Source organism: Aythya ferina (genome assembly GCF_964211825.1).
Source record: "Aythya ferina genome assembly, chromosome: 15".
In the NCBI taxonomy this organism is placed as follows: Eukaryota; Metazoa; Chordata; class Aves; order Anseriformes; family Anatidae; genus Aythya; species Aythya ferina.
The window spans coordinates 66,452-87,662 of record NC_140314.1 but is presented as its reverse complement, the minus strand read 5'-3'; the positions used below and the strand labels follow the sequence as shown (position 1 = coordinate 87,662).

The window sequence follows — 21,211 nt, the reverse complement described above, 5'->3', positions numbered from 1 at the left end:
TCAGGAGGCCAGTTCCTGACAACATTTGTAAAAACTTCTATACTCGGGCTGGTATTGGGTGTAGGCTTACAGATTCTGTGTCTCCAGGTTCAGCTTTGTTATTTTCTTTGATCAAGCACGGTAGCAAGTGGTGTAACTACAAAATAGAACCATACCAGGGCTCTAAAGTGTTGTATGAAAGGCACTAAGGGACAATACTTAGAACACGTTACTTCACCTGTACACTAAAAGAAGTGTTTTCTGTGCCGCCTCTAGGAAAAAAAAAAAAAAAGTTTCCTGCTGCAGCGGTGCATAGGAAGCAACTCCATCCACCTCAGCTTAGAGGCTGATGTAATCATGGATAGCGGGTGCATAAAGGGTACACTGTTCAGGATCTCCAGGAAAGCTGCTCTGAGAACACCAAGTTGTTGCGGGATAGTCGCGTTAAGCGAACACGTGGCAGTTCTCCGAACGTAACAATAAAAAGTACTGCGCTAACACGGCCTGTGGAAACGTTCCTGCAGAAGCCGGTGGATGCCCGGCAAGCCCCCTTCTGCCGTTCCGCCTCCTGCCGCCGTCCGCTTGGCGAGACCCCGCAGGCCGACCTGCTTCCGCCGGGGACGTCCGCCGCGGCGCGCCCGCGCTTCCGCTTCCGGGCGGCGCGGGGAGGAGCGCGGCGGGATGAGCTGGGTCCTGGGCGGCTGGCGGTGAGGCAGCGGGCGCGGCGCGGGGGGCGGCGGTCGCCCGCTCCGCTTCGCGCCCCTGACTCGCGTGTCTTTGCAGGGCGCGGCGTCCCGCGCGCCTGCTGGGCCCCCAGAGGTGCCTCGCGAGGCGGCGGGGCCCCGAGGGCGCGGCGAGCGCGGACGCGGACGGCGGGGGGGCCATCCCCTTCTCCGCCAGCAAGGCCACTCCGCGGCTGTGGAGCGTCAGCCGGTCTATGGGGAGCGACCACCAGAGGCCGTGGGTGAAGGTGCTGCCTCTCAGTTTGCTGTGCGGCGGGCTGCTGCTCTGGTGCGTGTTCAGGGAAAAAACGGAGATTGACGAGCGGTTGGAAGCTGTGTTCTCTGGTCAGATCGTGGACTCTTTAGATGCGGCACAAAAAAGCCGTTCTCCCTTGCAGCCGCACAAGGAGAGGTGACTGCGGCGCGGCTGCGGTGAAGGAGCTGCCAAAAGTTTACTGGCGTTCACCTGGCTGAAGGCTGCTCTGACACTTTAATGGGAAAACTTGTTTTTCCAGCCTATCACCAGCCTTATCTTGCAAACGATTCTCTTATTTATCGTGCCGCTTTCTTTGTTTGTCTTAGCTTAGTAATTTACAGGGATAGTGGAAGGAATGTTTTTTTTTCTCCCTGCATTGCACAGCAGGGATGAACAGGATGTACTGCACATCAACTTGTATTTGTAGATATGCTGTATACAACTCATTTCTTTTCCATGGATTGTTTCTTTTTCTGAGATGCACAACATATTAAAATATCAAAGGTGTATGCCTATAAAATCATTGCCGAAGGTGAATTTCAGTTGACTCTACTAGTCATGAAGTATATTCAAATTATATTGATGACAACTGTGTTAGTGTATGATTCATTAATACATTATTCTTATTTTGATTTTTTGCAATTTACTAAATAATTCAGAATTTACTTTTTAAAATGTTTAATGCATAGTCAGTGCTTGCTTTCTGCGCTATAACATCTTAGGCATGCCTAAGTAATGTAAGTAGTTATTGAGATTTTTGCAGGAAATCATAAGTGATTAACCTACATTTGAGGGGAAGGGGAGAACCTGTTGTTTCCTTGAACAATGTAGTATCTAGTTGTTCCTTCAGATTTGCAGATACTTAAAACTTGCACATTCTAGAGACTTTCTTGGGAGAGGAAGTATAAAGCTACTAATATGAGTTCTTTTTAGAGTCATTTTATAAGCTTTCAACTGTAAAAATGCAAATGTCTTCTGTGCTACTGATGTCTGTAAATAAAATCAAACAAACAAAACAACATAGCAGCAGATAGTAAGGCTGGAGCTAGAGAGAAAAATGGCTTATTTACATGCTTCTCTAATGCTGCCGATTAGGATCTAAGGACAGCGAAGTGGATGTTGATTTTGCTGTGGATTGATGCCTTCTAAATGAGTACAGTTGTTTTGGCACTGTCTTAAGGTTTAAATTGTCTTGGGATTCGACTTCTACCACAAGGGAATGGTGCAGGTGAAATATATGCAGGGGAGCATCATAGCAAATAAAATAGCGATCCTGACTTCCGGATGCTGACTTAAAGTGCAGCGCCTGCTATTTTGACTAGCCGCCTTCTTCTCTATTCTGTTGCAACAGTGAACTTAGAAAAGTACTGCTTTGCTGAAGGAAACAGAGGGTTCCCGTTTAGTGTGTGCGATGTTTTCAGGTGATGTGATAGGCGTCCTGACAAAGACCCCGCTCCACCTGTAAAACTCCTTTCAGTTTCTTATTTTTCAGGTGTTGGAGAACTTAAACGTTGCCTGCCGCATTCTGCTGTTAAAAGCAGAGAGTTTGAGGCTGTCGGATGAAGCTCGCTGAAGAAGCTGCTCGTGCTTGGTCTCGAACGCGCCTTCCCCAGGCAGTTGCGGGCTCTGGCTGGTGGCGGCCGGAGGCTTCTTGCGGGCACACGTTACCGGGGCCGGGCGGCGCTGGGGCTCGCGCTAGGCCTTGCCGCGAGGGGCGGGGCGGGGCGTGGCCGCCGGGGTCGCGTTGCGGTAAGGCAGGCGGGCGGGCGGGCGGGCGGGGGGGGGCGCTGTCGCCCGCCGGGGGGCGGGGCCGGCAGGACGGGGCCGCGCCTGCGCCCTGTTGGCCGCGGGGGACGATGCCGTCGGTTTCGAAAGCGGTGTCGCGGGGCGCAGGGTCCGGTGGGTCTCCGCAGACTGAGCAGCCGACGCATTATACGTAGGTACCGCGCCCGAGAGACGCCCCACTTCCTGGGCCCCGGGGGGTGCCGCGGGGAGGGCCTCAGGCCCCGAGGCGGCGGGCCCCGGTCGTGTGCCAGGCCTGCCCCGCGCGGCCTCCTGGTCTGGCGGCGGGTCTGAGGAGGTCGCCTGGCCGGCCTCTGCCGTGCTTCCTTCTCGGCTCCGGACGCCGCGGGGCGGAAGCCCGGTTATGTGTAGGCCGAACGCAGGCGGCCCAGGCACGGCTGACCGCGGAGCGCTAGCGGCTGTTCGCGCTGTGCGTCTGCTCCCGCGGTCGGCACTGTCCAGTCCGTCCTGTGAGCAGCTGGCATCCTCCGGCAGCCTGAGCTTCCCAGCACGCTTTAGCATTCCAGGACTGTTCTCAAGAAGCTAAGAAAGCTGTCCTCCCGCTTCTCTTGAGCGTTGCCTAGCCAGTCTCAGCGCGAGCTCGTGGAACGCTTCTCTGATGATTCCTGCAGACCTTCACATGCTGAAAGACAGCTTTGGTGTTCTCCCTGGAAACGACAGCTTTCCTCAGATGCAGTCTGTTAAAGTTCCTGCAGCCTCCTAGCACTACTGACAGCCCCTCTTGCATACGAGCACATGCTCCCCACAAATGCAGAATAATTTATTGCTTAATTTTTGCATTCCTTTCATCCCATCCCCCATATCATCACTTTTATTGTGCCCTGTTTCCAGCACTCTCTGAAGGACCACAAGAACATAGCCACTTACTAGATGCTGCTACAGTCCTTTCTATGGATTAGAACATCCAAAAAGTCTATTCCCCATTTTTTTCCCCACAGTCCTGAATAGTTTAGAAATTAAACTTGAAGGCATGCTTTGTAACTGCATGTCATCAAATTCCTTGTATGCATATTGAGTAGTTAAAAACTAAATGATGCTCTCGATTCTCTCTAATCCTTCCCTCGCCCAGAATCTTCAATCCCCCCTGTAGCCCGTTACACATGCTGCACCCTTTTTGAGACCTCTGGGAAATCCAAGGTTCTTCTATAGAGTCCCCAGGTACTCTTTCCAATGCAAGTACTTAGAACTTTAGGGATCTAATGAGCTTGTTAAATTGGCTAATAGATACATAAACAGGAAGAAGTGATGTCTTATATCCTTTGACAAATGCTATAGTCATGCTGAGTCTGGAATGATACTGTATGGAAAGGCTCAGACTTCCTAAATACCTTCAATGCTTGAGATGCCAATGAAGGACTGTCTTACTAACACCTAAGGAACCTTCAAAAAGACTTTCAGTTTGTCTCAAAACAAACCTAACAGTCTCTAAGTTTGCCGAAGTCTTCTTGTAGACTCTGATAACTTTCTTAAACTACTTTTAATCCTCTAGCTTTTGATATAGCATGTCCATGTTATGGGGTTACTGTGATTAAGCACCAGTGTTTAAGTTAGATGTGGTATTTAGCTAGAGTAGCCATTGTTGGACTGTTTTGTGTGGCAGCAACCTATATGAATGCTCATTCAAGTACCTTGGCAGATTTATAATCTCTGCTTGGTGGTTATTTAGGGCAAAATTCTGACTACTGTGGTTTTAAAGTTTGTTTATTTGTTTTTAATTCAGTTACATAACATAGTATAATTTGCCAGGCATTCCACGGTATTTTATTCACAATGCATCTGTCATGAAAGAATGAAGTCACTTGTATTCAGCCACTAAACAGTAAATCATGCATAGGAGCTAAAACTGTATGCAGGTACATCAGTAAATTTTTTCATGGGCTAAATGCACGCAATTGTCAAGTGCCCTGTTAATACTGTAAAAATGTGCCTCCAATAAGATAAACTTGTAACACAGTTTAATTTTTTTAGGTATCTAAAGGAATTTAGGACAGAGCAGTGCCCCCTATTTTTGCAGCACAAGTGTACCCAGCACAGACCATTTACCTGTTTTCATTGGCATTTCCTAAATCAGCGTCGTCGTAGACCTATACGAAGGCGTGATGGGACTTTTAACTACAGTCCAGATGTTTATTGTACAAAATATGATGAGACTACAGGAATCTGCCCAGATGGAGATGAGTAAGTGGTTTCTTTCAATCCTAAGTGTTTGTAGTATTACTGAATTTACAGAAAGATGTTAATTTCTCCTTAGCAAAAATGATGGATAGAATCCTGAAGTTTGACTGAGAACAACTTTTTATAAATGATTTGCCAATTTTTGACGCATATGCTTTTATGTAAGTGTATATTCTTTAGGCTATCGTAGAGTTAAAACCACATTTTTGCATTGTAACCATCTTTAAAGCATAACATAAGAAATTAATTTTCTGGTAGTATTGTTCCTGTTGTTGCTGCACATTTTTTTGGCAATTGTGCTGCCTTTTTGAAATGGCATGTGCAAGTTGAGTTGTATAGAGATTGATGGATAGTAGAGGAGAATGGCTGTTTTTTGATGCCTCCACAGAGAGAACAACAGAAGTTCATAGTTCGTTGTCTGGCTAGACCATTAGTATTTGTATTTCCAAGGATATGTCATGTCACTTCTAGAATAAGACTACAGGGGACACGTGTAGTGACATGGGGAGGGGATTAGGCTTTGCGGAGATGAGAATGTATGGCAGGCAGGCATATGTGTGCATATATATATATATATATATATATATATTATAGGAGCTGGGTATACTGTGGTCATATATCATAGAGGAGCTAGCTTTATCTGCAGTGATGGAAGCAAGGAAGGGCTTCGGACAGAGAAAACATCCAGGAAATACATCGTTATGCTGCTCACCTGTTTTGAAAAAGGAAGATAGTCGTTTTGGTTATTGTAGTGTTTAGTAGCACTTATCATGGACCAGGTATCTTTTGTGTTACGGGCTGTAGACACAGAAGAAAAAGGGTGGATTTTTCACAGAGGTGTTAAACGCTAAACAGCAAGGATAACAAGAGAAAGTAGACAACAAAAAAGCAGTGGACAGTGTGACAATATTTAGAACCATGCCCAAGCAATATAAACAAACAAACAAACAAAAGTCTTTGAGGGATGATTTAAAAGAGAACAATTAAGTACTTTTTCAGATGTTTGTAAAGCACTTCTGCTAGTCCTAGGGCAGTATGAGCAGTTCTTGTTTGAACATCAACAAAAACGTAATGGATGTTTGTGTCATGTATCGACCAGGGGCAAAAACTGACTTTTCATTATTGAGTGGTAGTTATTGATGCTAATGGCAGAAGAAGGAAGCAGTCTTTTAAAAGGATGTTAGCTAGGTAAGATTGCACTGTTAGAAGCAAATAAGAGGGTGTTTCAATAGCTGGAAAGTGAGATGAAAGTTTGCACAATCTTTTGCAGTAGATGGATTGGAAAGGCTGTACCCTACAATTGCTGAAGATTACTCCCAGGTTAGAAGCCTACATGTCAAGGGATGATGGTCATGTTGTCTGGCATAACAGAAGTACAGAGGACTTGACAAGTAAAACCAGTAGTGAGATTCAGACCTCTGTCTTAGCATGTTGTGCTTATAGTTTGCATTAAATAGATAGGTCTGGGAGTTAACAGCAAAGAGGTAGTGGTTTTAAAGTTTGTGTTTTGCAGAGAAGTCGCTCAGTTGAAGAAGGATAAGAACAGGGACTAAGGTTGGAGTCCTGTGAGACGTCTCACCAGAAGTATAATACATGTAGAATGTTGAAGTTGGAAGATACGTTGCAGGAGAAATTGAGAGGAAAATGCAAATGTAACTGAATTCTTTTAAGCAAAGAAGGACAAGCCAGGTGGTCAGAGGAGATGATTCTCCTGCTACTATATTTAGTGTTGGTGTGGCTTTTAAGAGAAAAAAATGAGTAAAGCAGACGGCAAATTAGGAAAACAAAGATATAAGTGAATAAAGAAAATGGAGTCTGTTTTCTTCTGTTCAGTTATAAAGTGAAATTATTGGAGATGTTTGTGACAGAAGATTCAGCTGGCCTTATTCTAGATCTGGTACTGAGATTTCGTGGCTAGAAATGGCAGTCAGCTACTGTAAGCTGATAGCCAGTTGAGGCTAAGGTAGAAGAGAAAAGGTATATAGGACAAATAGTTGGAAAAGGCAAGAAAAAACAAATGTAAATTTCTTAAAGATATTTAAGAAATATCCAAAGCATATCTGTAGTGGCAGAAGGAGAAAATGGAGGGAAGCACCAGCATTTCTGAGAATATGCCCACAGAATAGCAGCATTTCTGCTACAGAACTCCGCAAAATATTTTTTTTTTTCCTTGTTTTGTCTTCTGCCTAAAATGTAGCCTTTATTTGGAGCAATTTCAGATTGTTAGAACGAGGTTAGAAACGGCAGTGCCAGGACACCCCTGTTTTAAGCTATCCATGCCCATGTGCTTGTATTTTTTTGGCTTTTATGTGTATCTCTATTTTCCAGTTCTGCTCATATGAATACAGGTAGTTTAATGGAGTTTGAGTTAACATAATGCTAGCAATTAAGGAAAAATGTTGACATCCATAATTGTTCTCGGACTTTCAAGAGAGCTAAGTAGAAATTGTAGGTTTTACCTAGGCTTGGCTGTATTATTTCATCCCAAAATTCAACTTGGAATAAAAGGAAGCCTAAAAATTTAAAGCTGTTTAGAAGAGAGTTTTTCTACAGATAGCAAATTAAAACAATCTGTTTTAAGGAAGGGCCTGTGAGAAAGATTAGATTAATTCAAGAGTTAGAGGAATATATTATGAGCAATGAATAGTGTTCCTCTAAATTTGACATGCGAGAGAAGTGATACTTTTTTAAAATCTGATCTGTTTTTAACCATTGTAGTCAAATGATGTCAGATTGTAAAAGAGAAGCTTATTTTGGATATATTAGTGTCCACAACATCAGACTTCTCTAAGATTGAAGGAATTACAGTGAATTAGAATGAAGTCTACTACAGAAGAGCACTGTGAGTAACTCTAGGCAAAAATGTCAGTGATCAGAACAGAAGTAGAAATTTGTGGTTCTTTTCATACATTTGAGTACTTCTAGTATTTCCCTTTAAAGTGGATGTTTTTGTTTGTTTGTTTATCCTTAAAGGATATCTTTCGAATGTTTATGACATTGTGAATTAAGAAGAGTGTGGAAAGGAAAATTCTTTACTTAAAGGGTGGTGAGGCAATGGAACGGGTTACCCAGAGAAGTTGTGGATTCCCCAACCCTGGAGGTGTTCAAGGCCAGGTTGGATGGGGTTTTGGGCAACCTGTTATAGTGGGATCAATCTCATACACTAGAGTTGCAAATTCTGTGCAATTATTCTAAGATGGAGATGACTGTAGAAATACGGGCCGTGAAATAGTTATGTTAATTTCCAGGGATTTTCTTTCTAAACTTTTTTTTTCCTAAGGAGTAAGCGATGTCTGAACAACTTTAGTATTAATGAGTGGCACGTAAGAATGAGTTTATAAGTTTGCAGCTATTTAATCAGATGATAATTAAAATTTACCATTTTAAATCAAAATACTAAATTTGTTGAAAGCTGTATATTACAATGGTTTATATTACTGGGAGATGAGTGTCTGGAGAGCAGCTGTGCAGAAAGGGATCTGGGGGTGCTGATGACAGCAGGCTTCACATGAACCAGCAGCGTGCCCTGGCAGCCAAGAGAGCAAACTGCATGTTGGAGTGTATTAAACGCAGCATAGCCAGGTGGTCAGAGGAGATGATTCTCTTGCTACTATATTTAGTGTTGGTGTGGCTTCACCTTGGCTATTGCATACAGCTCTGGGCTCCACAGTATAGCCTAAGCCAATGGCAGGGGGGTTGGAACAAGATGATCTTTAAGGCCCCTTCCAACCCAAGCCATTCTATGATTCTGTGAAAATTCAAATAAAGAGTCCCAGGCACACTGGATTGCCTCTTTAAAACATTCTTTTGGTGACAGGAGGATTTCAACTTTCAAATGGGACTTTTAAGGCAGCTAGCAAGGTGTGCAGTAGGATGGCCATATTTTCAATAAAATTCATATTTTATATATATATAAATCTGTACATATTTATATATATTCAGATTTTTTGTTGATGTCACAAGTATCGAGTCTTAGGCCAAACAAAAGTAGGTTTAATTGAGCAGACACAAGTGTCTTGTGCCACAGCTTATACTTCTTTCCCAGCTTGTTTTGGGAATCCATTTTGTCTTTATGTGGGAAAATTTGTATCCTGAATATTGCAGTCCTTCTCACTTGGCATACAACAAGCTGTGTCTAGTTTGTCTGACACTCTGACATGTCTATATTCCCCAGTTCTGTCTCTCTCTTTTTTTAAAATATAATTGAAGGCTTTAACGTTTTGTGGGACATCCATTGATAAGGTGATTCCTGTAAGGAAAAGGCCCAGATATCTCATTGCTTCCCCTCCGGGGAAGGGACGATGGACATAGAGATAAGCAATGAAATGTAAACCTTTAGAGTTCTGTGTGGAGTATGTTTATTTCTTGTTTCCAACAGGAACCAGCAAAATGTGGAAATGGAGGTGTAAGCATTATGCATAAGAATATGACAGAGTATTCTCACCTTTGGGCTGTGCACATGAGTGAAGGATTAGAGTTTGTAATGATCAGTCTCCTGGTCTGCTTTTCCATTTAAGTCCTGCACAAATTTTGCTAGTGGTTCAACAGTAGCAATAATGAAAATATAATCTCAAATATAATCTCAGATTGCAGTTCCTTTTGTTTAGAGTTCAGTACAAGACTGACAAAAGTATCTGACAGACCTGTGGGTTTTCTTGTTTTTCTATGTCAGTAGCAATTCTAGCAGAGCAGGAGGGCTGCATAACACAATTCACACATCACAAAGCATTTCTTCCAAAATTTAGATGAGGCACCAAAGTAAGTCCTACAAAAATTCCATCCCGTCTTATCCAGTAGAACCAAGAAGCATACAAGAACAACTTCTAGATACTGATTTTAGACTGTGTTTCATCTTAGATTGAAAAAAATGAGATGTAACACTGAATTTGGTATACCAAGTCTTCCCACTAATTAATTCTGTTGGGATTTAAAGAGATATAGGTACAAATCATCAGCTGCAGTCCGTTTATCTTGTTTAATAATATTTTTAAATTCCTGGAGGGAAGAAACTTGATTCTCAATAATCATAAAGATTATTGATTCTTGGAAGCCAATGCAAGGTGTGGGTGTTTTAGCACAGCAGGAAAAGTATATAATTTTGGTTATAATGTATAAATACCAAACTTGTAAATTTTTTCAAATAATTTGTTTAGTTTCTAAGCAAGCTTTTAAAAATACGGTAGATAAAGCTTAGGCCTGCATCAGTTCTTATGAATCTTAAACTCTACTTAGCACTTCACCTTTCTTCCTCTATTTACACATTTCTATGTTTTTTTTTTTTTTTTTTTTTTTTTTTATGTTCTGTACCACTCCCTGAGTATTTTGATGCAGTTTCTTTTTCTTTGGGATGTGGGAAAGTAATTTTCAGAGATAAGTATTTTTTCAAACCCAGAGGTGACCAAAATTAGTTACACTGAAATAAACTGAGGGAGAACAGACATGTCTGTACGTTTATTTATTTAGTTATTTCATTTGTTTATAATTGGTAGTTAGAATTACAATCCACACATAATGTTAGCAATTTTAGAGTACAGACAGTACCTCGTATAGTTGTGTGTGAAAAATTGTTAGTATATCTACAAAGATGTTTTGCTGATGCAAGAATTTTCTCTTCCTTTTAATAGAAGAGTTGTTTTAGATTTGCTCTCAGGTTGTTCAAGAAGTTTCACACTTAAAAAGATCAGGCAGAAAAAAAAAATCATGATGCTTCAAGTACCCCCTTGGTCTTAGATGACGATAGCATTAAAAAACAATTAACACTTTCTTTGGACCTCTTAGTGAAGAATGACTTAAGCTTGTATCAGTATGGAGGATGTCATTTCTTAGTTCAGATGTTGTTGCTTGTTATAGTAAGCATATATGTGCTTACTATGTTTATTAAGGATATCTTTGTGAACCATCCTGCTATAAATTCTTATAACTCTAGATGAGACTAAGAAATAGATTAACATTTTTAATTTTCAAGTTGATCTGTAATGATAATTTATTGGGACAATTTCTATTTGAAGAATCTTGCAAAGTTGTTTGTTATAAGTTAATGAGAGAGAGAGTATAATTCAGATTTTACCATTTAAAAACAAAACTCAAAGCAATGCTTTAACTTTCCTCTTTCTACTGTATAGTTGTGCTTACCTGCATCGAACAACAGGAGATACAGAAAGGAAGTATCATCTCAGATATTACAAGACTGGAACATGCATCCATGAAACAGATGCCCGGGGTCACTGTGTGAAGAATGGAATTCACTGTGCCTTTGCTCATGGGCCACATGACATTAGACCTCCAGTATATGATATAAGGTAGTCTTGTTTCAAATTTTGCAGACTAGTTTGTAGGAAATACCATGTCTGTTATCACCGCACACCAGAAAATGTCGTATGCTTTGCATGAAAAATATACTTTCCTTTGTAACTATAAACATAAGAGTGTATTTTACTGTGCATCAAGATAGCACGCTGATGATGGATCTAAGCACACTGGGGAATACAAACAGTAATGTTTTGTGTCTTGCAGTTTCAAGAGACATCTGTGTAATTCTTATGACTGATGAAAGATAAGATACTTCGTGTTATGCCTTGTAAATTTGCACATGGTTTTTACATTTACAAATTACATCTTTCAGTTTCTGAAGTTGTGTTAGGCATTTTTAAATGGTCTGTATACACTTGATAGGAAAGAATAGCAATTCCTTTGAAGCCTTGGAGGGTGACAAGTATCACTTTCTGGACAGTGGGTGAGCATTCTGGGGAAGCGTCAGTATGTGTTTGCCTTATTCTTACACTCTTCCTTTGGCGTTTGCTGTTGGCCACTGCTGGAGACAGAGTTCCAGGTTTAAGAGAACCTTTGATTTGAGCTGGTATGGCTGCTATACTACATTATCTCCTTTGTTATCCATTATTCCCAACCATGTGTTGGGGGATCATATTTTGAATAAATTCATACTTTGCCACAGAATTCACTGCTGCATTGCCTGGTTGCATACTGGATGTGTATTATTGTGTGTATTACACATTACTTATATAGAGCTTTACTTTACAGAAGACTCCCCTCCATCAGATAGCTGATGTTTCTGCTGCAAGACATCTGTCCACATCTGTCCATTTTTTCTTTTTTTTTTTTTTTTTTTAACTTCCCTCATTTAGCATATGCAGTATGATACTATGTCAGTTTGAATGCAGAACAATTAGTATTGTTATAATCTTTTCTAATTAGAGGACTTCTGAGGAGTGGCTGAGGTCACTTGGTTTGTTCATCCTAGAGAAGAGGAGACCTCATGGCGGTCTACAGCTTCCTCATGAGGGGCAGTGGAGGGGCAGGTGCTGATCTCTTCTCTCTGGTGACAGCAACAGGACCCAAGGGAGCATTATATTCAGGCTGAGTATCAAGAAAAGTTTTTTTTTTTTCTGAGAAGATGGTCGGGCACTGGAGAAGAGCCCCAGGGAAGTCATGGCACCAAGCCTGTTGGAGTTCAAGAAGTGTTTGGACAATGCTCTCAGACATATGGTTTGATTTTTTGGGTGGTCCTGTGTGGAGCTGGGAATTGGACTCAATGATCCTTGTGGGTCCCTTCCAACTCCGGATATTCTATAATTCTATGATTCTGTAAAGTGTTAGAATGAGGAACCAATGTATGGCAATATTGAAGTCAAGCTCTCTTTTCTAAATATCTTTTAATGTGTTCGTTTGTTGGCGACTGGCTGCATACAAAGCATCAGGAGAAGCTGAAGACACTCATGGTAGGCTTCTACATTTTAACTGCTTGAACCTAAAAGTAGGCTGCCTCAGACGTTGGTGTTTGTGAAAAAAAGTCATATGCCATTGCTTCTCTGGATTTCAGGCATTCAGCATTCATAAGGAAGTCCAAACAATCAGACATTCTTGTTTGGTGATCTTTTTGCTCTAAGATGGCCAATGATACTAGGGTTTCTTCATTATAAGTAAAGAGCAAAGAAATCACAGTAAATCAATGGTGCAGACATTGACGTTATTTCCCTTAAAAGACATGCTTTTCTGCACATTCACATTAAAGAAAAAATGTTCTTTAGAAATAGTACCTCTTTTCCTTCTCATTGCCCATGTGCTCCTTGAATCTGTGAAAGACATATTTTGACAGTTTGAAAGACTCTAGACTAGGCTTTGGGGTTTGTCTCATTTTCTTTTCCTTTTTGAGATTTTTCTCCTTGGAGGACACTTGGGGTCTGGGAAGTTCTCTATATAAGTTATATAACTACTTACATTATAAACCCCCGTACCTTTCAAATTCCTCTTCAGAGGTCCTTGTTTTAGTAGGAGTATTTTGGAATAGGAGTTAAGCTCCTTGAGTATGTCTTTTGAGAGAGCAGTGCCAATTGAAAATAGAGACTTCCGATTCTCATGAAGACAGAGTATTATAGTTCCACCTCTGGTATTTGGTTCCTCACCTTGTTTCTTCATTGTTTCAAAGTCTGCCTAATATAATTTTGCTTTAGCATCCTTTTTTTTTTTTTTTTTTTTTTTTTTTTTTTTTAATAAAATAATCCATTGTATTGGTTTGCCTTTGTTGAATCTCTGTACAGCTTGATTTTGTTAAAAGGGTATAATGATGTTGTCTTGGGTTTTTGGTAGTGGTTTTATACTGCTAATACAATAAGTTTTAGTTTAGTAGTGGTCATTTCTGATCTTTCACCGAGATTGTGGCTGCTTACCTGAAAAGCAGCTGTAAATACTTGCAGAAGTATTCCATTTCCTCATAATGATTGTCATTTGCTACTATGTCTCCCAAACGACTTGACGTACTTTTATTGCAGAATGGTACAATGAGCCAAAATGCTTTGGCTTCTTTTATATGATCTAGTTTTCTGTAAATAATATTTTGCATCTCCCTTCAATCTTCACTTTTCCAAGGTGAAGAGTCTTAAGGTATTTATTTCTCCCCTATGTAAGTGTTTTCATGTATTTCTGATCACCCTTACTTCTCTAACTTTTTTCATTCTACCACTGTAGTCCCAAACTCATATGTGGCAGTGGAATATTAGGAACTAATAACATATACAAAATGTCAGCATGCTGACATGCAGAGGTACGGATGGACATTGTTGATACAAACATTGGCTGTGTATGTAAAGCCAGCACTCTTTCATATGTTGTCTTTGATTAGTTTATGAGGTTATTCCTTATGTCTATTTACTTGCTTTAGTGCAAGTAATGGTGTGAAACAGTCAATTTATTTTTTTTTCCAATTTAGGCTTGTTAAGACTTAGATTAAATGACATAATTTTGATAGGACATGATTTTTTTTTTTTTTTTTTTTTTTGTAAGACAGATAGGGTTACTGTAGCTATACAGTTTAGCAGTATTATTTTCTTTCCCCATTCCAGAGAACTTCAGGTGCAGGAGTCTTTCCAGAATGGGCAGCTAGGATGCGGTGAAGGTATTCCAGATCTGCAACCAGGGATTTTAGCAAGTCAAGCAATGATTGAGAAGATCCTTAGTGAAGATCCAAGATGGCAGGGTAATGTTAGCCTGTCTCCTTTCTTTGTTTATTGGTGTTTGATGCAATTTGTTGATACTCGGTTAACCCCGAGAGAAGTTCAAGTCTTTTTTATAATAGAGTAAAAAATTGGTTTAATAAGTAATACGTGTATTTGTGAACAATTTGTACAGTCTGTCCCATTCATATTCAGATTGTATATTGAAAATGTTTTGAGGATGTCTAATAGTTCTCCTCCAGTTTACTTAATACAAGAGTTGCTAATCTGTGTCAATTGAATAAATGCTCTTAAAGTCAGTAGAAGCTCTGTCTTGCGCTAAGTAGTAATAATGATTAGAGTTTTCATTTTTAATTTACTAACGGACTAGTTAGAAAACTAGTTAGTTACTTTAGTAAGTAAACTAGTTTAGTTAGTAAACTAGTTAGTTACTTTATTCTTTGCTGAGCTTGACTAACAGGAATGAAGTAGAATATTAAACAGAAAATTGGAGGAGAATATTAAATTATGAAAATGTCTTGAAAGTATTACATTGTGTACTTAATTTCAATTGTCTTGGTTTTCCGAAGGCTTTCAAATTTGGTTCTCATGTATTTTGGTTTAGACTTGCATGTTACACTGCCAAAGATGTTAGCATTAAAAGGATATTAATAGAGCTCTTGCTCAAATGTTACTTTAGAAAAGATTGCACGGTACAGTTACTTTCAAAAATTCATGTGGGGACAGTAACATAGTAAGAGGTCAAAGGAAGGTGTTGTCTCTAAGGAAATTGAGGGAGATAATTGCATGATACTTGTCCCTGCTATACATTTTGAATCTACTAGAGGGTGAGTTCCAGTCATTTAAGTACTAATAAAGTATAGACCATAGTCTTTGCATTGTGATAGGGGTATGTTATATAATGTTGTATGGTTTCGTTCAATCCTGAGTATGGTGAGATGGAACATAATCACTAGAGATTGAAAATAATCATTCAGCTGGTGACTTCAGCTTTATATTCTTAAGTTTTAAATGAAACTATTTAAAAGGACTGAACAAAGAGTAGATGCTGTGTGATACTCTGATTAGTAATCTCTGCTATTTAAAAGTATGTCATTAATGACTCTTTGAGAATGCTTTTTTGTCTAGTTTTCCACAAATCCTGCAGGAATCTTGTCGTATTCTGCAGTTCATTTTTGAGAACATCTCAGATTAGAAGGTTTGCTAATGTCAAGGTGCATGACATTGATTGCTTCTTTATATGTACAACCATTTTCTTACCTTAGGAAGGAGTTAGATTGATTTGACATGATTTACTCTTCACAAATCCATGCTAGCTGATAGCTGAAGTTTGCCTCCTAATTTATGGTCTTCTACAGTGTTTTTCTAACATTTTCTTAGACAGAACCTTGTCTAACATTTTCTTAGACAGAACCATATTTTTAGACAGAACCTTGTTTGTCATCTCATAATTCCTCCTTACTTGAATCAGAGATGTAGAGACATAGGCAAAGGGAGAGAAGAGACTCTAGATTTTGTTCAGGAAGATTTTACTGGGTAGTCTTAATATGTCTTAACACGAAAGTAGTTTTGGTGAAGTAAGGACTATTAACACTAAACTTAAGAAAAATGCAGATATAAAATTTGAAATGGTTTTAGTTTTTGTCTTACAGTTTTGGGTATTCATTTTTAAAATGTTGAATGTGTATAATGAGAATTTCTGGATAGTTTGTCTGCCGATAGGTTGCTAGTGCTTTATCTATGTACTTTATTGAACAGTTGCTGTTGAATGTAAAAGTGATGAAGATTACTTTGTATGTTGGTATATTGGACTGTATTTCAAAAATGCAGATTGTATATAGTTTTATAAGAACGAGTGAATCTGTGACTTTTTATTACAAAAAGCATGATAATTAAGCTCGCTCACTTAAGACTCTCTGAATGCAAAATGTTGTTGTTTATTTCTTTTAATTTTTGACCTGTTTACAGACACAAATTTTGTATTAGCTGGCTACAAGACAGAACAGTGTACCAAGCCACCCAGACTCTGCCGCCAGGGTTATGCGTGTCCACACTATCACAATAGTAGAGACAGAAGACGAAGTCCCAGAAAATTCAGATACAGGTACATAAATATTAAGAACAGAATTTTGGTCAGTCAGGATAGTTGTTAATGCTCTGATCTGTATGTTTTTTTGTATTATGCAATTGGATATTCCTAGTGGAATAAAAACATGTCTTTTCCAGTAGACTTGCTAAAACTTTTTTTTTTTTTTTTTTTTTTTCTAAAAAAAGCATCTGTTCATAATGATCATGTAGTTCTGAAGAATAAAACCATGAAACAGTAATGAAATTTTCCTTCTTTCCTGTGAAGGATGAAAACAATATCTATAATTCTTAGCAAAAATTGAGAATCACTAGGTAATACCCTCTTTGATATGAAAAAAGAGTTATAATTTCTGGTATTCTTCTTTTTTTGTTCCTAAATTTTTCTGTTTATGAGCAGAAAAATTTTGGTTCTTAGGACCAAAATTTAAAATTTAATGCATTGCCTCACTTACTTTTGGAATGAGCCTATCATTCTAAAACACCAGTTTCTTTATTGATTTGGTATTCTTTCATGCTGTGGTGGAAGATTTAGAATTGGTGGGTTTTGCTTGACAGTCTCAGGACTGTCCATAAATTTCACCAGACAGAAGAAAAATGGAATCCTACTAGCTTGTCCTCCTTCTGTCAAAGAATTTACAAAAAGCAGGTGTCTCCTAGAATTCACAACATTCTAGGTCCCAGAAGCTAAGATTCTGAGTTTTAATGGGAAATTTCTTGAGACTTCTGCTAGGATGTAGATAAAAACATGCTTGGACTTCATTTTTTTATAGGTCCACTCCTTGCCCCAATGTAAAACATGCAGATGAATGGGGTGAACCTTCAAGGTGTGAAAGTGGGGATAGCTGTCAGTATTGTCATTCTCGTACAGAGCAGCAGTTTCATCCTGAGGTAAGAACTATGTTTCTACTTATCTTTAATGCTTTTAAATTTATTATGGAGTTGATTGTTGATTAAAGATGATACCTGTGAAATACTATGTGGCATTTGGAGAGAAAATTAATGTAACGCCTCAGGTAGTTGAGGTTTTAGCAACAAAAAAAATGTGCATAGAAATAGTTATTTGTACTGCTGTGATTCTCATTGATAGGCATTTTTATTATACTTTTATGAAAAATGAATTACCGTTCTCTTCAATGGTTGGATGCCTTTAATCTGTTAGCTGGATTGATTTGTCACATGGCTCATGTGAAAATACTTTTTTCAAGTTGATGGCCCATATGTAAGATTGGGGCATAAATAAATGGGTTCTCTTTTTTTGCCTAACTTTCTGAATCAGTAATAAAGTCACAGTACTAATTGCATTTAATCAATAACTTGGGGAAAAAAAATCTATTTTAAGTTAAGAAGATATATGTCAAATTATTACAAAAAAATGATTAGGTCAAGAGGAGATGAAAAGAGCAGAAAACTGTCCTAGTAGCTGAAGACACTCCAGAAAAACAAGATAAATTTAGATTCCGCCATAAGTGAAGTCATTGTGACTTTGTTGGATTCATGAGCATAACAGTGAAGTGCTAGGGAACAGAGCAGTGCCATGCAATCTGCTGAGATTTAAATCTTTTGCAACACTAGGAAAGTATTAAATTTGCCAGTTAATGGAAACAAACATGATACTGAATAGGCATGTTACGTGAGAAGCTGCCTGTACATCTTTAGATATCTGTTTTGGTTTTGGGACGTCTGAATGGACATGAAGAATTCACAGCAGAGTGTAATTTCTTGCATTAGGAACTTCAACACTTAACTAAGGTATAAGCAAATACCATTTGAGCAATTGCTATTTTCTCTTCCAATTATGAAGATTATAGAAGGCATCTCAAGAGCATACCAGAATACTGACTTTAGAGTTGTTGCAAACTCTTTATCATACTTTCCCTATCATAAATTGAGCATCTGCATCTTTATAGTAAATAAATCCTTGCTATCTATACTCTTAGATGCTGCTCCAGAATTTCTCTGTCCTTGTTTCTAGAGATCTTTTGGTCTAGATTTATTTCAGATTATTTAATTTCTACTTTATATTCCAGCCCTTTTCTGTAATAACATTGTGTTCCTGCTTAATGACTGCTGTAGCATGACTACCTTACTTTCATTTATGACAAAGCTCATAATGAAATTGCTAAAATAAGTCACTGGGCTGATGCGTGAGTTGGGATACTAATTTTGTCTGCTGCCTTCCTTTATTATACCACCCTTTGCCATCTTCCCACTTGTTTAACAGCAGATATGTAACGTTGGTAAGAGTCATGATCTTCATTATCTGAAATAATTAATCTTACACATCCTGTATTGAAGTTCTTATTAGAATGACCACTTTTACAGTTTAGAGGAGAATCTTTGATTTATTGGTTATACGGTGAGTCTACTAGGATGTGCCTTAACAAAATGTATTTTTAGTTTTATCACTTTTTTTTTTTCTTCTGTCCTTTCTTCCGTCCGTCCTTCTGTCCTTCCTTTCTTCCTTCCTTTAATTAAACTTTGACAGAATAATTAGCGGACTTGCAGTGGCCTGAATCAGCTATTTTTGTTCTTCTCAAACTTAAGTGTGCTATACTTGAAACACCTCAGTCAGATGTACTACTTCTGATGTGACAGATTTGCTAAGAGTACATACTTACTGCAGCTGTTTCATATGCCAGTTCTTTAAATATTCTGATGCAACAATAACCTAATTAATTTCCTGACCCTGAACCAAACAAAGGTGATTTGCTCCCACATCTGCTCTAGTCACTTCAATCTTTGCTTTTATTTCCATTAGCTGTGCTGCCTTTGTTGTAATGTTGAACATAATTCATGCTGGTATTCAGGACAGCTTGGTAGGCATAGGGTCATCACCTCTCTTAATTTTAGTTCAAGCATTTAATTTCACAGGAATGAGCAACATGCCTTTTCTCAAAGGAAGAGTTTTAATTTGACATCTTACCCTATGATCCTTTCGCTTCTTTGCTTAAGCTCTGACTTCCTTTCAGTTGTGCGATTAGAATGCACAACTTCTAATTTCTTAACAACTTTGATTTCTTAAAGTGATGTAAATGACTTTGAAAAAATTGTTGTTGGTGTTTGACTTGTTTCCATGCCACATGGAAAACCAAAACAGTTTGAACAATGCTTTGCTAGAACACCATTGTTAATATTTATTATTACTACAGAAAAACATTAAGATTCTCATCTCCTGTTTACTTTTCTTACAATTCTGCTCTTCTATTTAAGTTTAAAAAAAAAAACACACAAGAACTGAATTCCCTGAGAAAGTGTATTGCATATTGCTATTAAATATTAAGAACTCTTAATTTAAATGTTTGAAAACTTTAATTTTTTGTCACTACATAGCAAATATGTGTAAGTTAACTATGCTTCTGTTTTGTTTAGATATATAAATCTACAAAGTGTAATGATATGCGTCAGACAGGTTACTGCCCACGTGGTCCGTTTTGTGCATTTGCCCATGTTGAAGGTAAGTAAGAGAACAGTTATTTTGTATCAGTGTTCATAAAAGTGCACAGTCATTTCTAAGTATCTGTAACAGAAATGACTTTAAGTCATTAATTTTAATGTATAAATAGCAATTGGTGTCACATGTTTTTAGAAATCCATTCTATGTTTTCCAATACACTATGTTGTTATGGGAGCTTGCTGCATTTGCATCAAATTTGCAGCAGCAGTAAAACAGGAAGTGCTTTTCTTTACAAATGCAGCTTGTCCCGTTAACACTTAGAACTTGATTTATCAAATGTATACACACGTTTGAGTTTTGTTAAATACATGACTTGTCCTATTGAAGCCTATGATAAGCTTCAAAACAAATAAATAATGGTCCGGTCCAGGCTTACATTTTACCTTCTGCTTCGAGGGATGAAGAGAGGCATTAGGTGCTCTACCGACTCTGAAGATCCCCAGATTTCTGTGATTAAGTAGTATTTAGCTTATGATTCTGTAATGATGAGTAATGGCAGTTTACCTGTTCTAGGCAAATGTGATGTTCTGTACAACCATTTATTGCAGTACTTGCTTACCTATGTGGAACAGGTAAAGGAATATTTTCCACCGTTCATACAAGTATCTTGGCATCTTCTGTCATTCTGTGTTGAAATAAATTGGGGAAGCACATGTTCCCTACAGTAACATTCTTTGTCTTCTCACAATGAGTTCTTCAGAATCAGCAGGAACGTTTTATCTTCTTTTTTTTTTTTTTTTTTTTTTTCCTACCCTTCCCTCTTTTCTGAAGACCACAATATTTTACTGTTCCTCCAAGACAGATTTTCAGGAGCTCCAGTGATCTCCATGATACAGGCCATCACATGAGACTGCTGTTGTTTTTTCAGGTCCAACCTCCCACAACAGCAATCCATCTCTGTGAAAATACACTTAAACCTGGGGGAGGTCTATGCTGTAGAGTTTGTAACTTCCATGAATCAGGCCAGAAACTATGATGTTTACTCATCGAAGGAATTAGAATAGTTGTAGAAGCACACCTTCCAAATTTAATGTGTTTCTTTGACTTACTGTCAATAAGCAGAATAGCAAAAACTAATTGTGGTGTTATTCCTATATTCTTTGAAAAGAGAAAGGAGAGATTATTTTTCTCTTGAAACGTTTCGAAGGTACTCTTAACAGTACGTTCTTAGGGTGTTACATCTACTTAAACTCGTTTATAGAGTACTAGAGGAGCATGTGGTTGTGTCACAAAAAGAAGACTTGTGAAGATTTAAAAGAGAGTGGGA

General features: G+C 38.7%; 2 protein-coding genes across 5 annotated transcripts in view; both read left to right on the top strand.

Annotated features, from left to right (window-relative positions):
- The first annotated feature begins 476 nt into the window (after positions 1 to 476).
- On the top strand, positions 477 to 2,700 carry UQCC4 (ubiquinol-cytochrome c reductase complex assembly factor 4). 3 transcript variants are annotated; one of them, XM_084537294.1, is made up of 3 exons: positions 477 to 686; positions 763 to 990; positions 2,450 to 2,700. In XM_084537294.1, the coding sequence occupies exons 1-3, from the start codon at positions 514 to 516 to the stop codon at positions 2,463 to 2,465; spliced, it is 417 nt and encodes a 138-aa protein (XP_084393420.1). In that variant the 5' UTR covers positions 477 to 513; the 3' UTR covers positions 2,466 to 2,700. The 3 variants fall into 3 exon arrangements, with proteins under 3 accessions (XP_084393420.1, XP_084393419.1, XP_084393418.1); XM_084537293.1 differs by having other exon boundaries at positions 2,435 to 2,700; XM_084537292.1 differs by lacking the exon at positions 2,450 to 2,700 and having other exon boundaries at positions 763 to 2,254.
- A 77-nt stretch (positions 2,701 to 2,777) lies between these two features.
- The window catches only part of UNKL (unk like zinc finger), a 48,355-nt gene continuing 29,921 nt past the window's right edge, over positions 2,778 to 21,211 (top strand). The window contains exons 1-7 of one of the 2 annotated variants that reach the window (XM_084537285.1): positions 2,778 to 2,893; positions 4,729 to 4,938; positions 11,058 to 11,234; positions 14,292 to 14,425; positions 16,371 to 16,506; positions 17,261 to 17,378; positions 19,860 to 19,944. In XM_084537285.1, the coding sequence (XP_084393411.1) occupies positions 2,814 to 2,893; positions 4,729 to 4,938; positions 11,058 to 11,234; positions 14,292 to 14,425; positions 16,371 to 16,506; positions 17,261 to 17,378; positions 19,860 to 19,944 (940 nt within the window). In that variant the 5' untranslated portion in view covers positions 2,778 to 2,813. Of the gene's footprint in view, positions 2,894 to 4,728; positions 4,939 to 11,057; positions 11,235 to 14,267; positions 14,426 to 16,370; positions 16,507 to 17,260; positions 17,379 to 19,859; positions 19,945 to 21,211 lie in introns of both variants that reach the window. The other variant, XM_084537284.1, reaches the window with a different exon arrangement.

Excerpts from the sequence above, each read along its gene's own strand:
- UQCC4 (XM_084537292.1), top strand. The coding sequence starts at position 514 with ATGCCCGGCAAGCCCCCTTCTGCCGTTCCGCCTCCTGCCGCCGTCCGC. Across the intron at positions 687-762 it reads TGGGTCCTGGGCGGCTGGCG|GGCGCGGCGTCCCGCGCGCC; the intron begins GTGAGGCAGCGG and ends GTGTCTTTGCAG.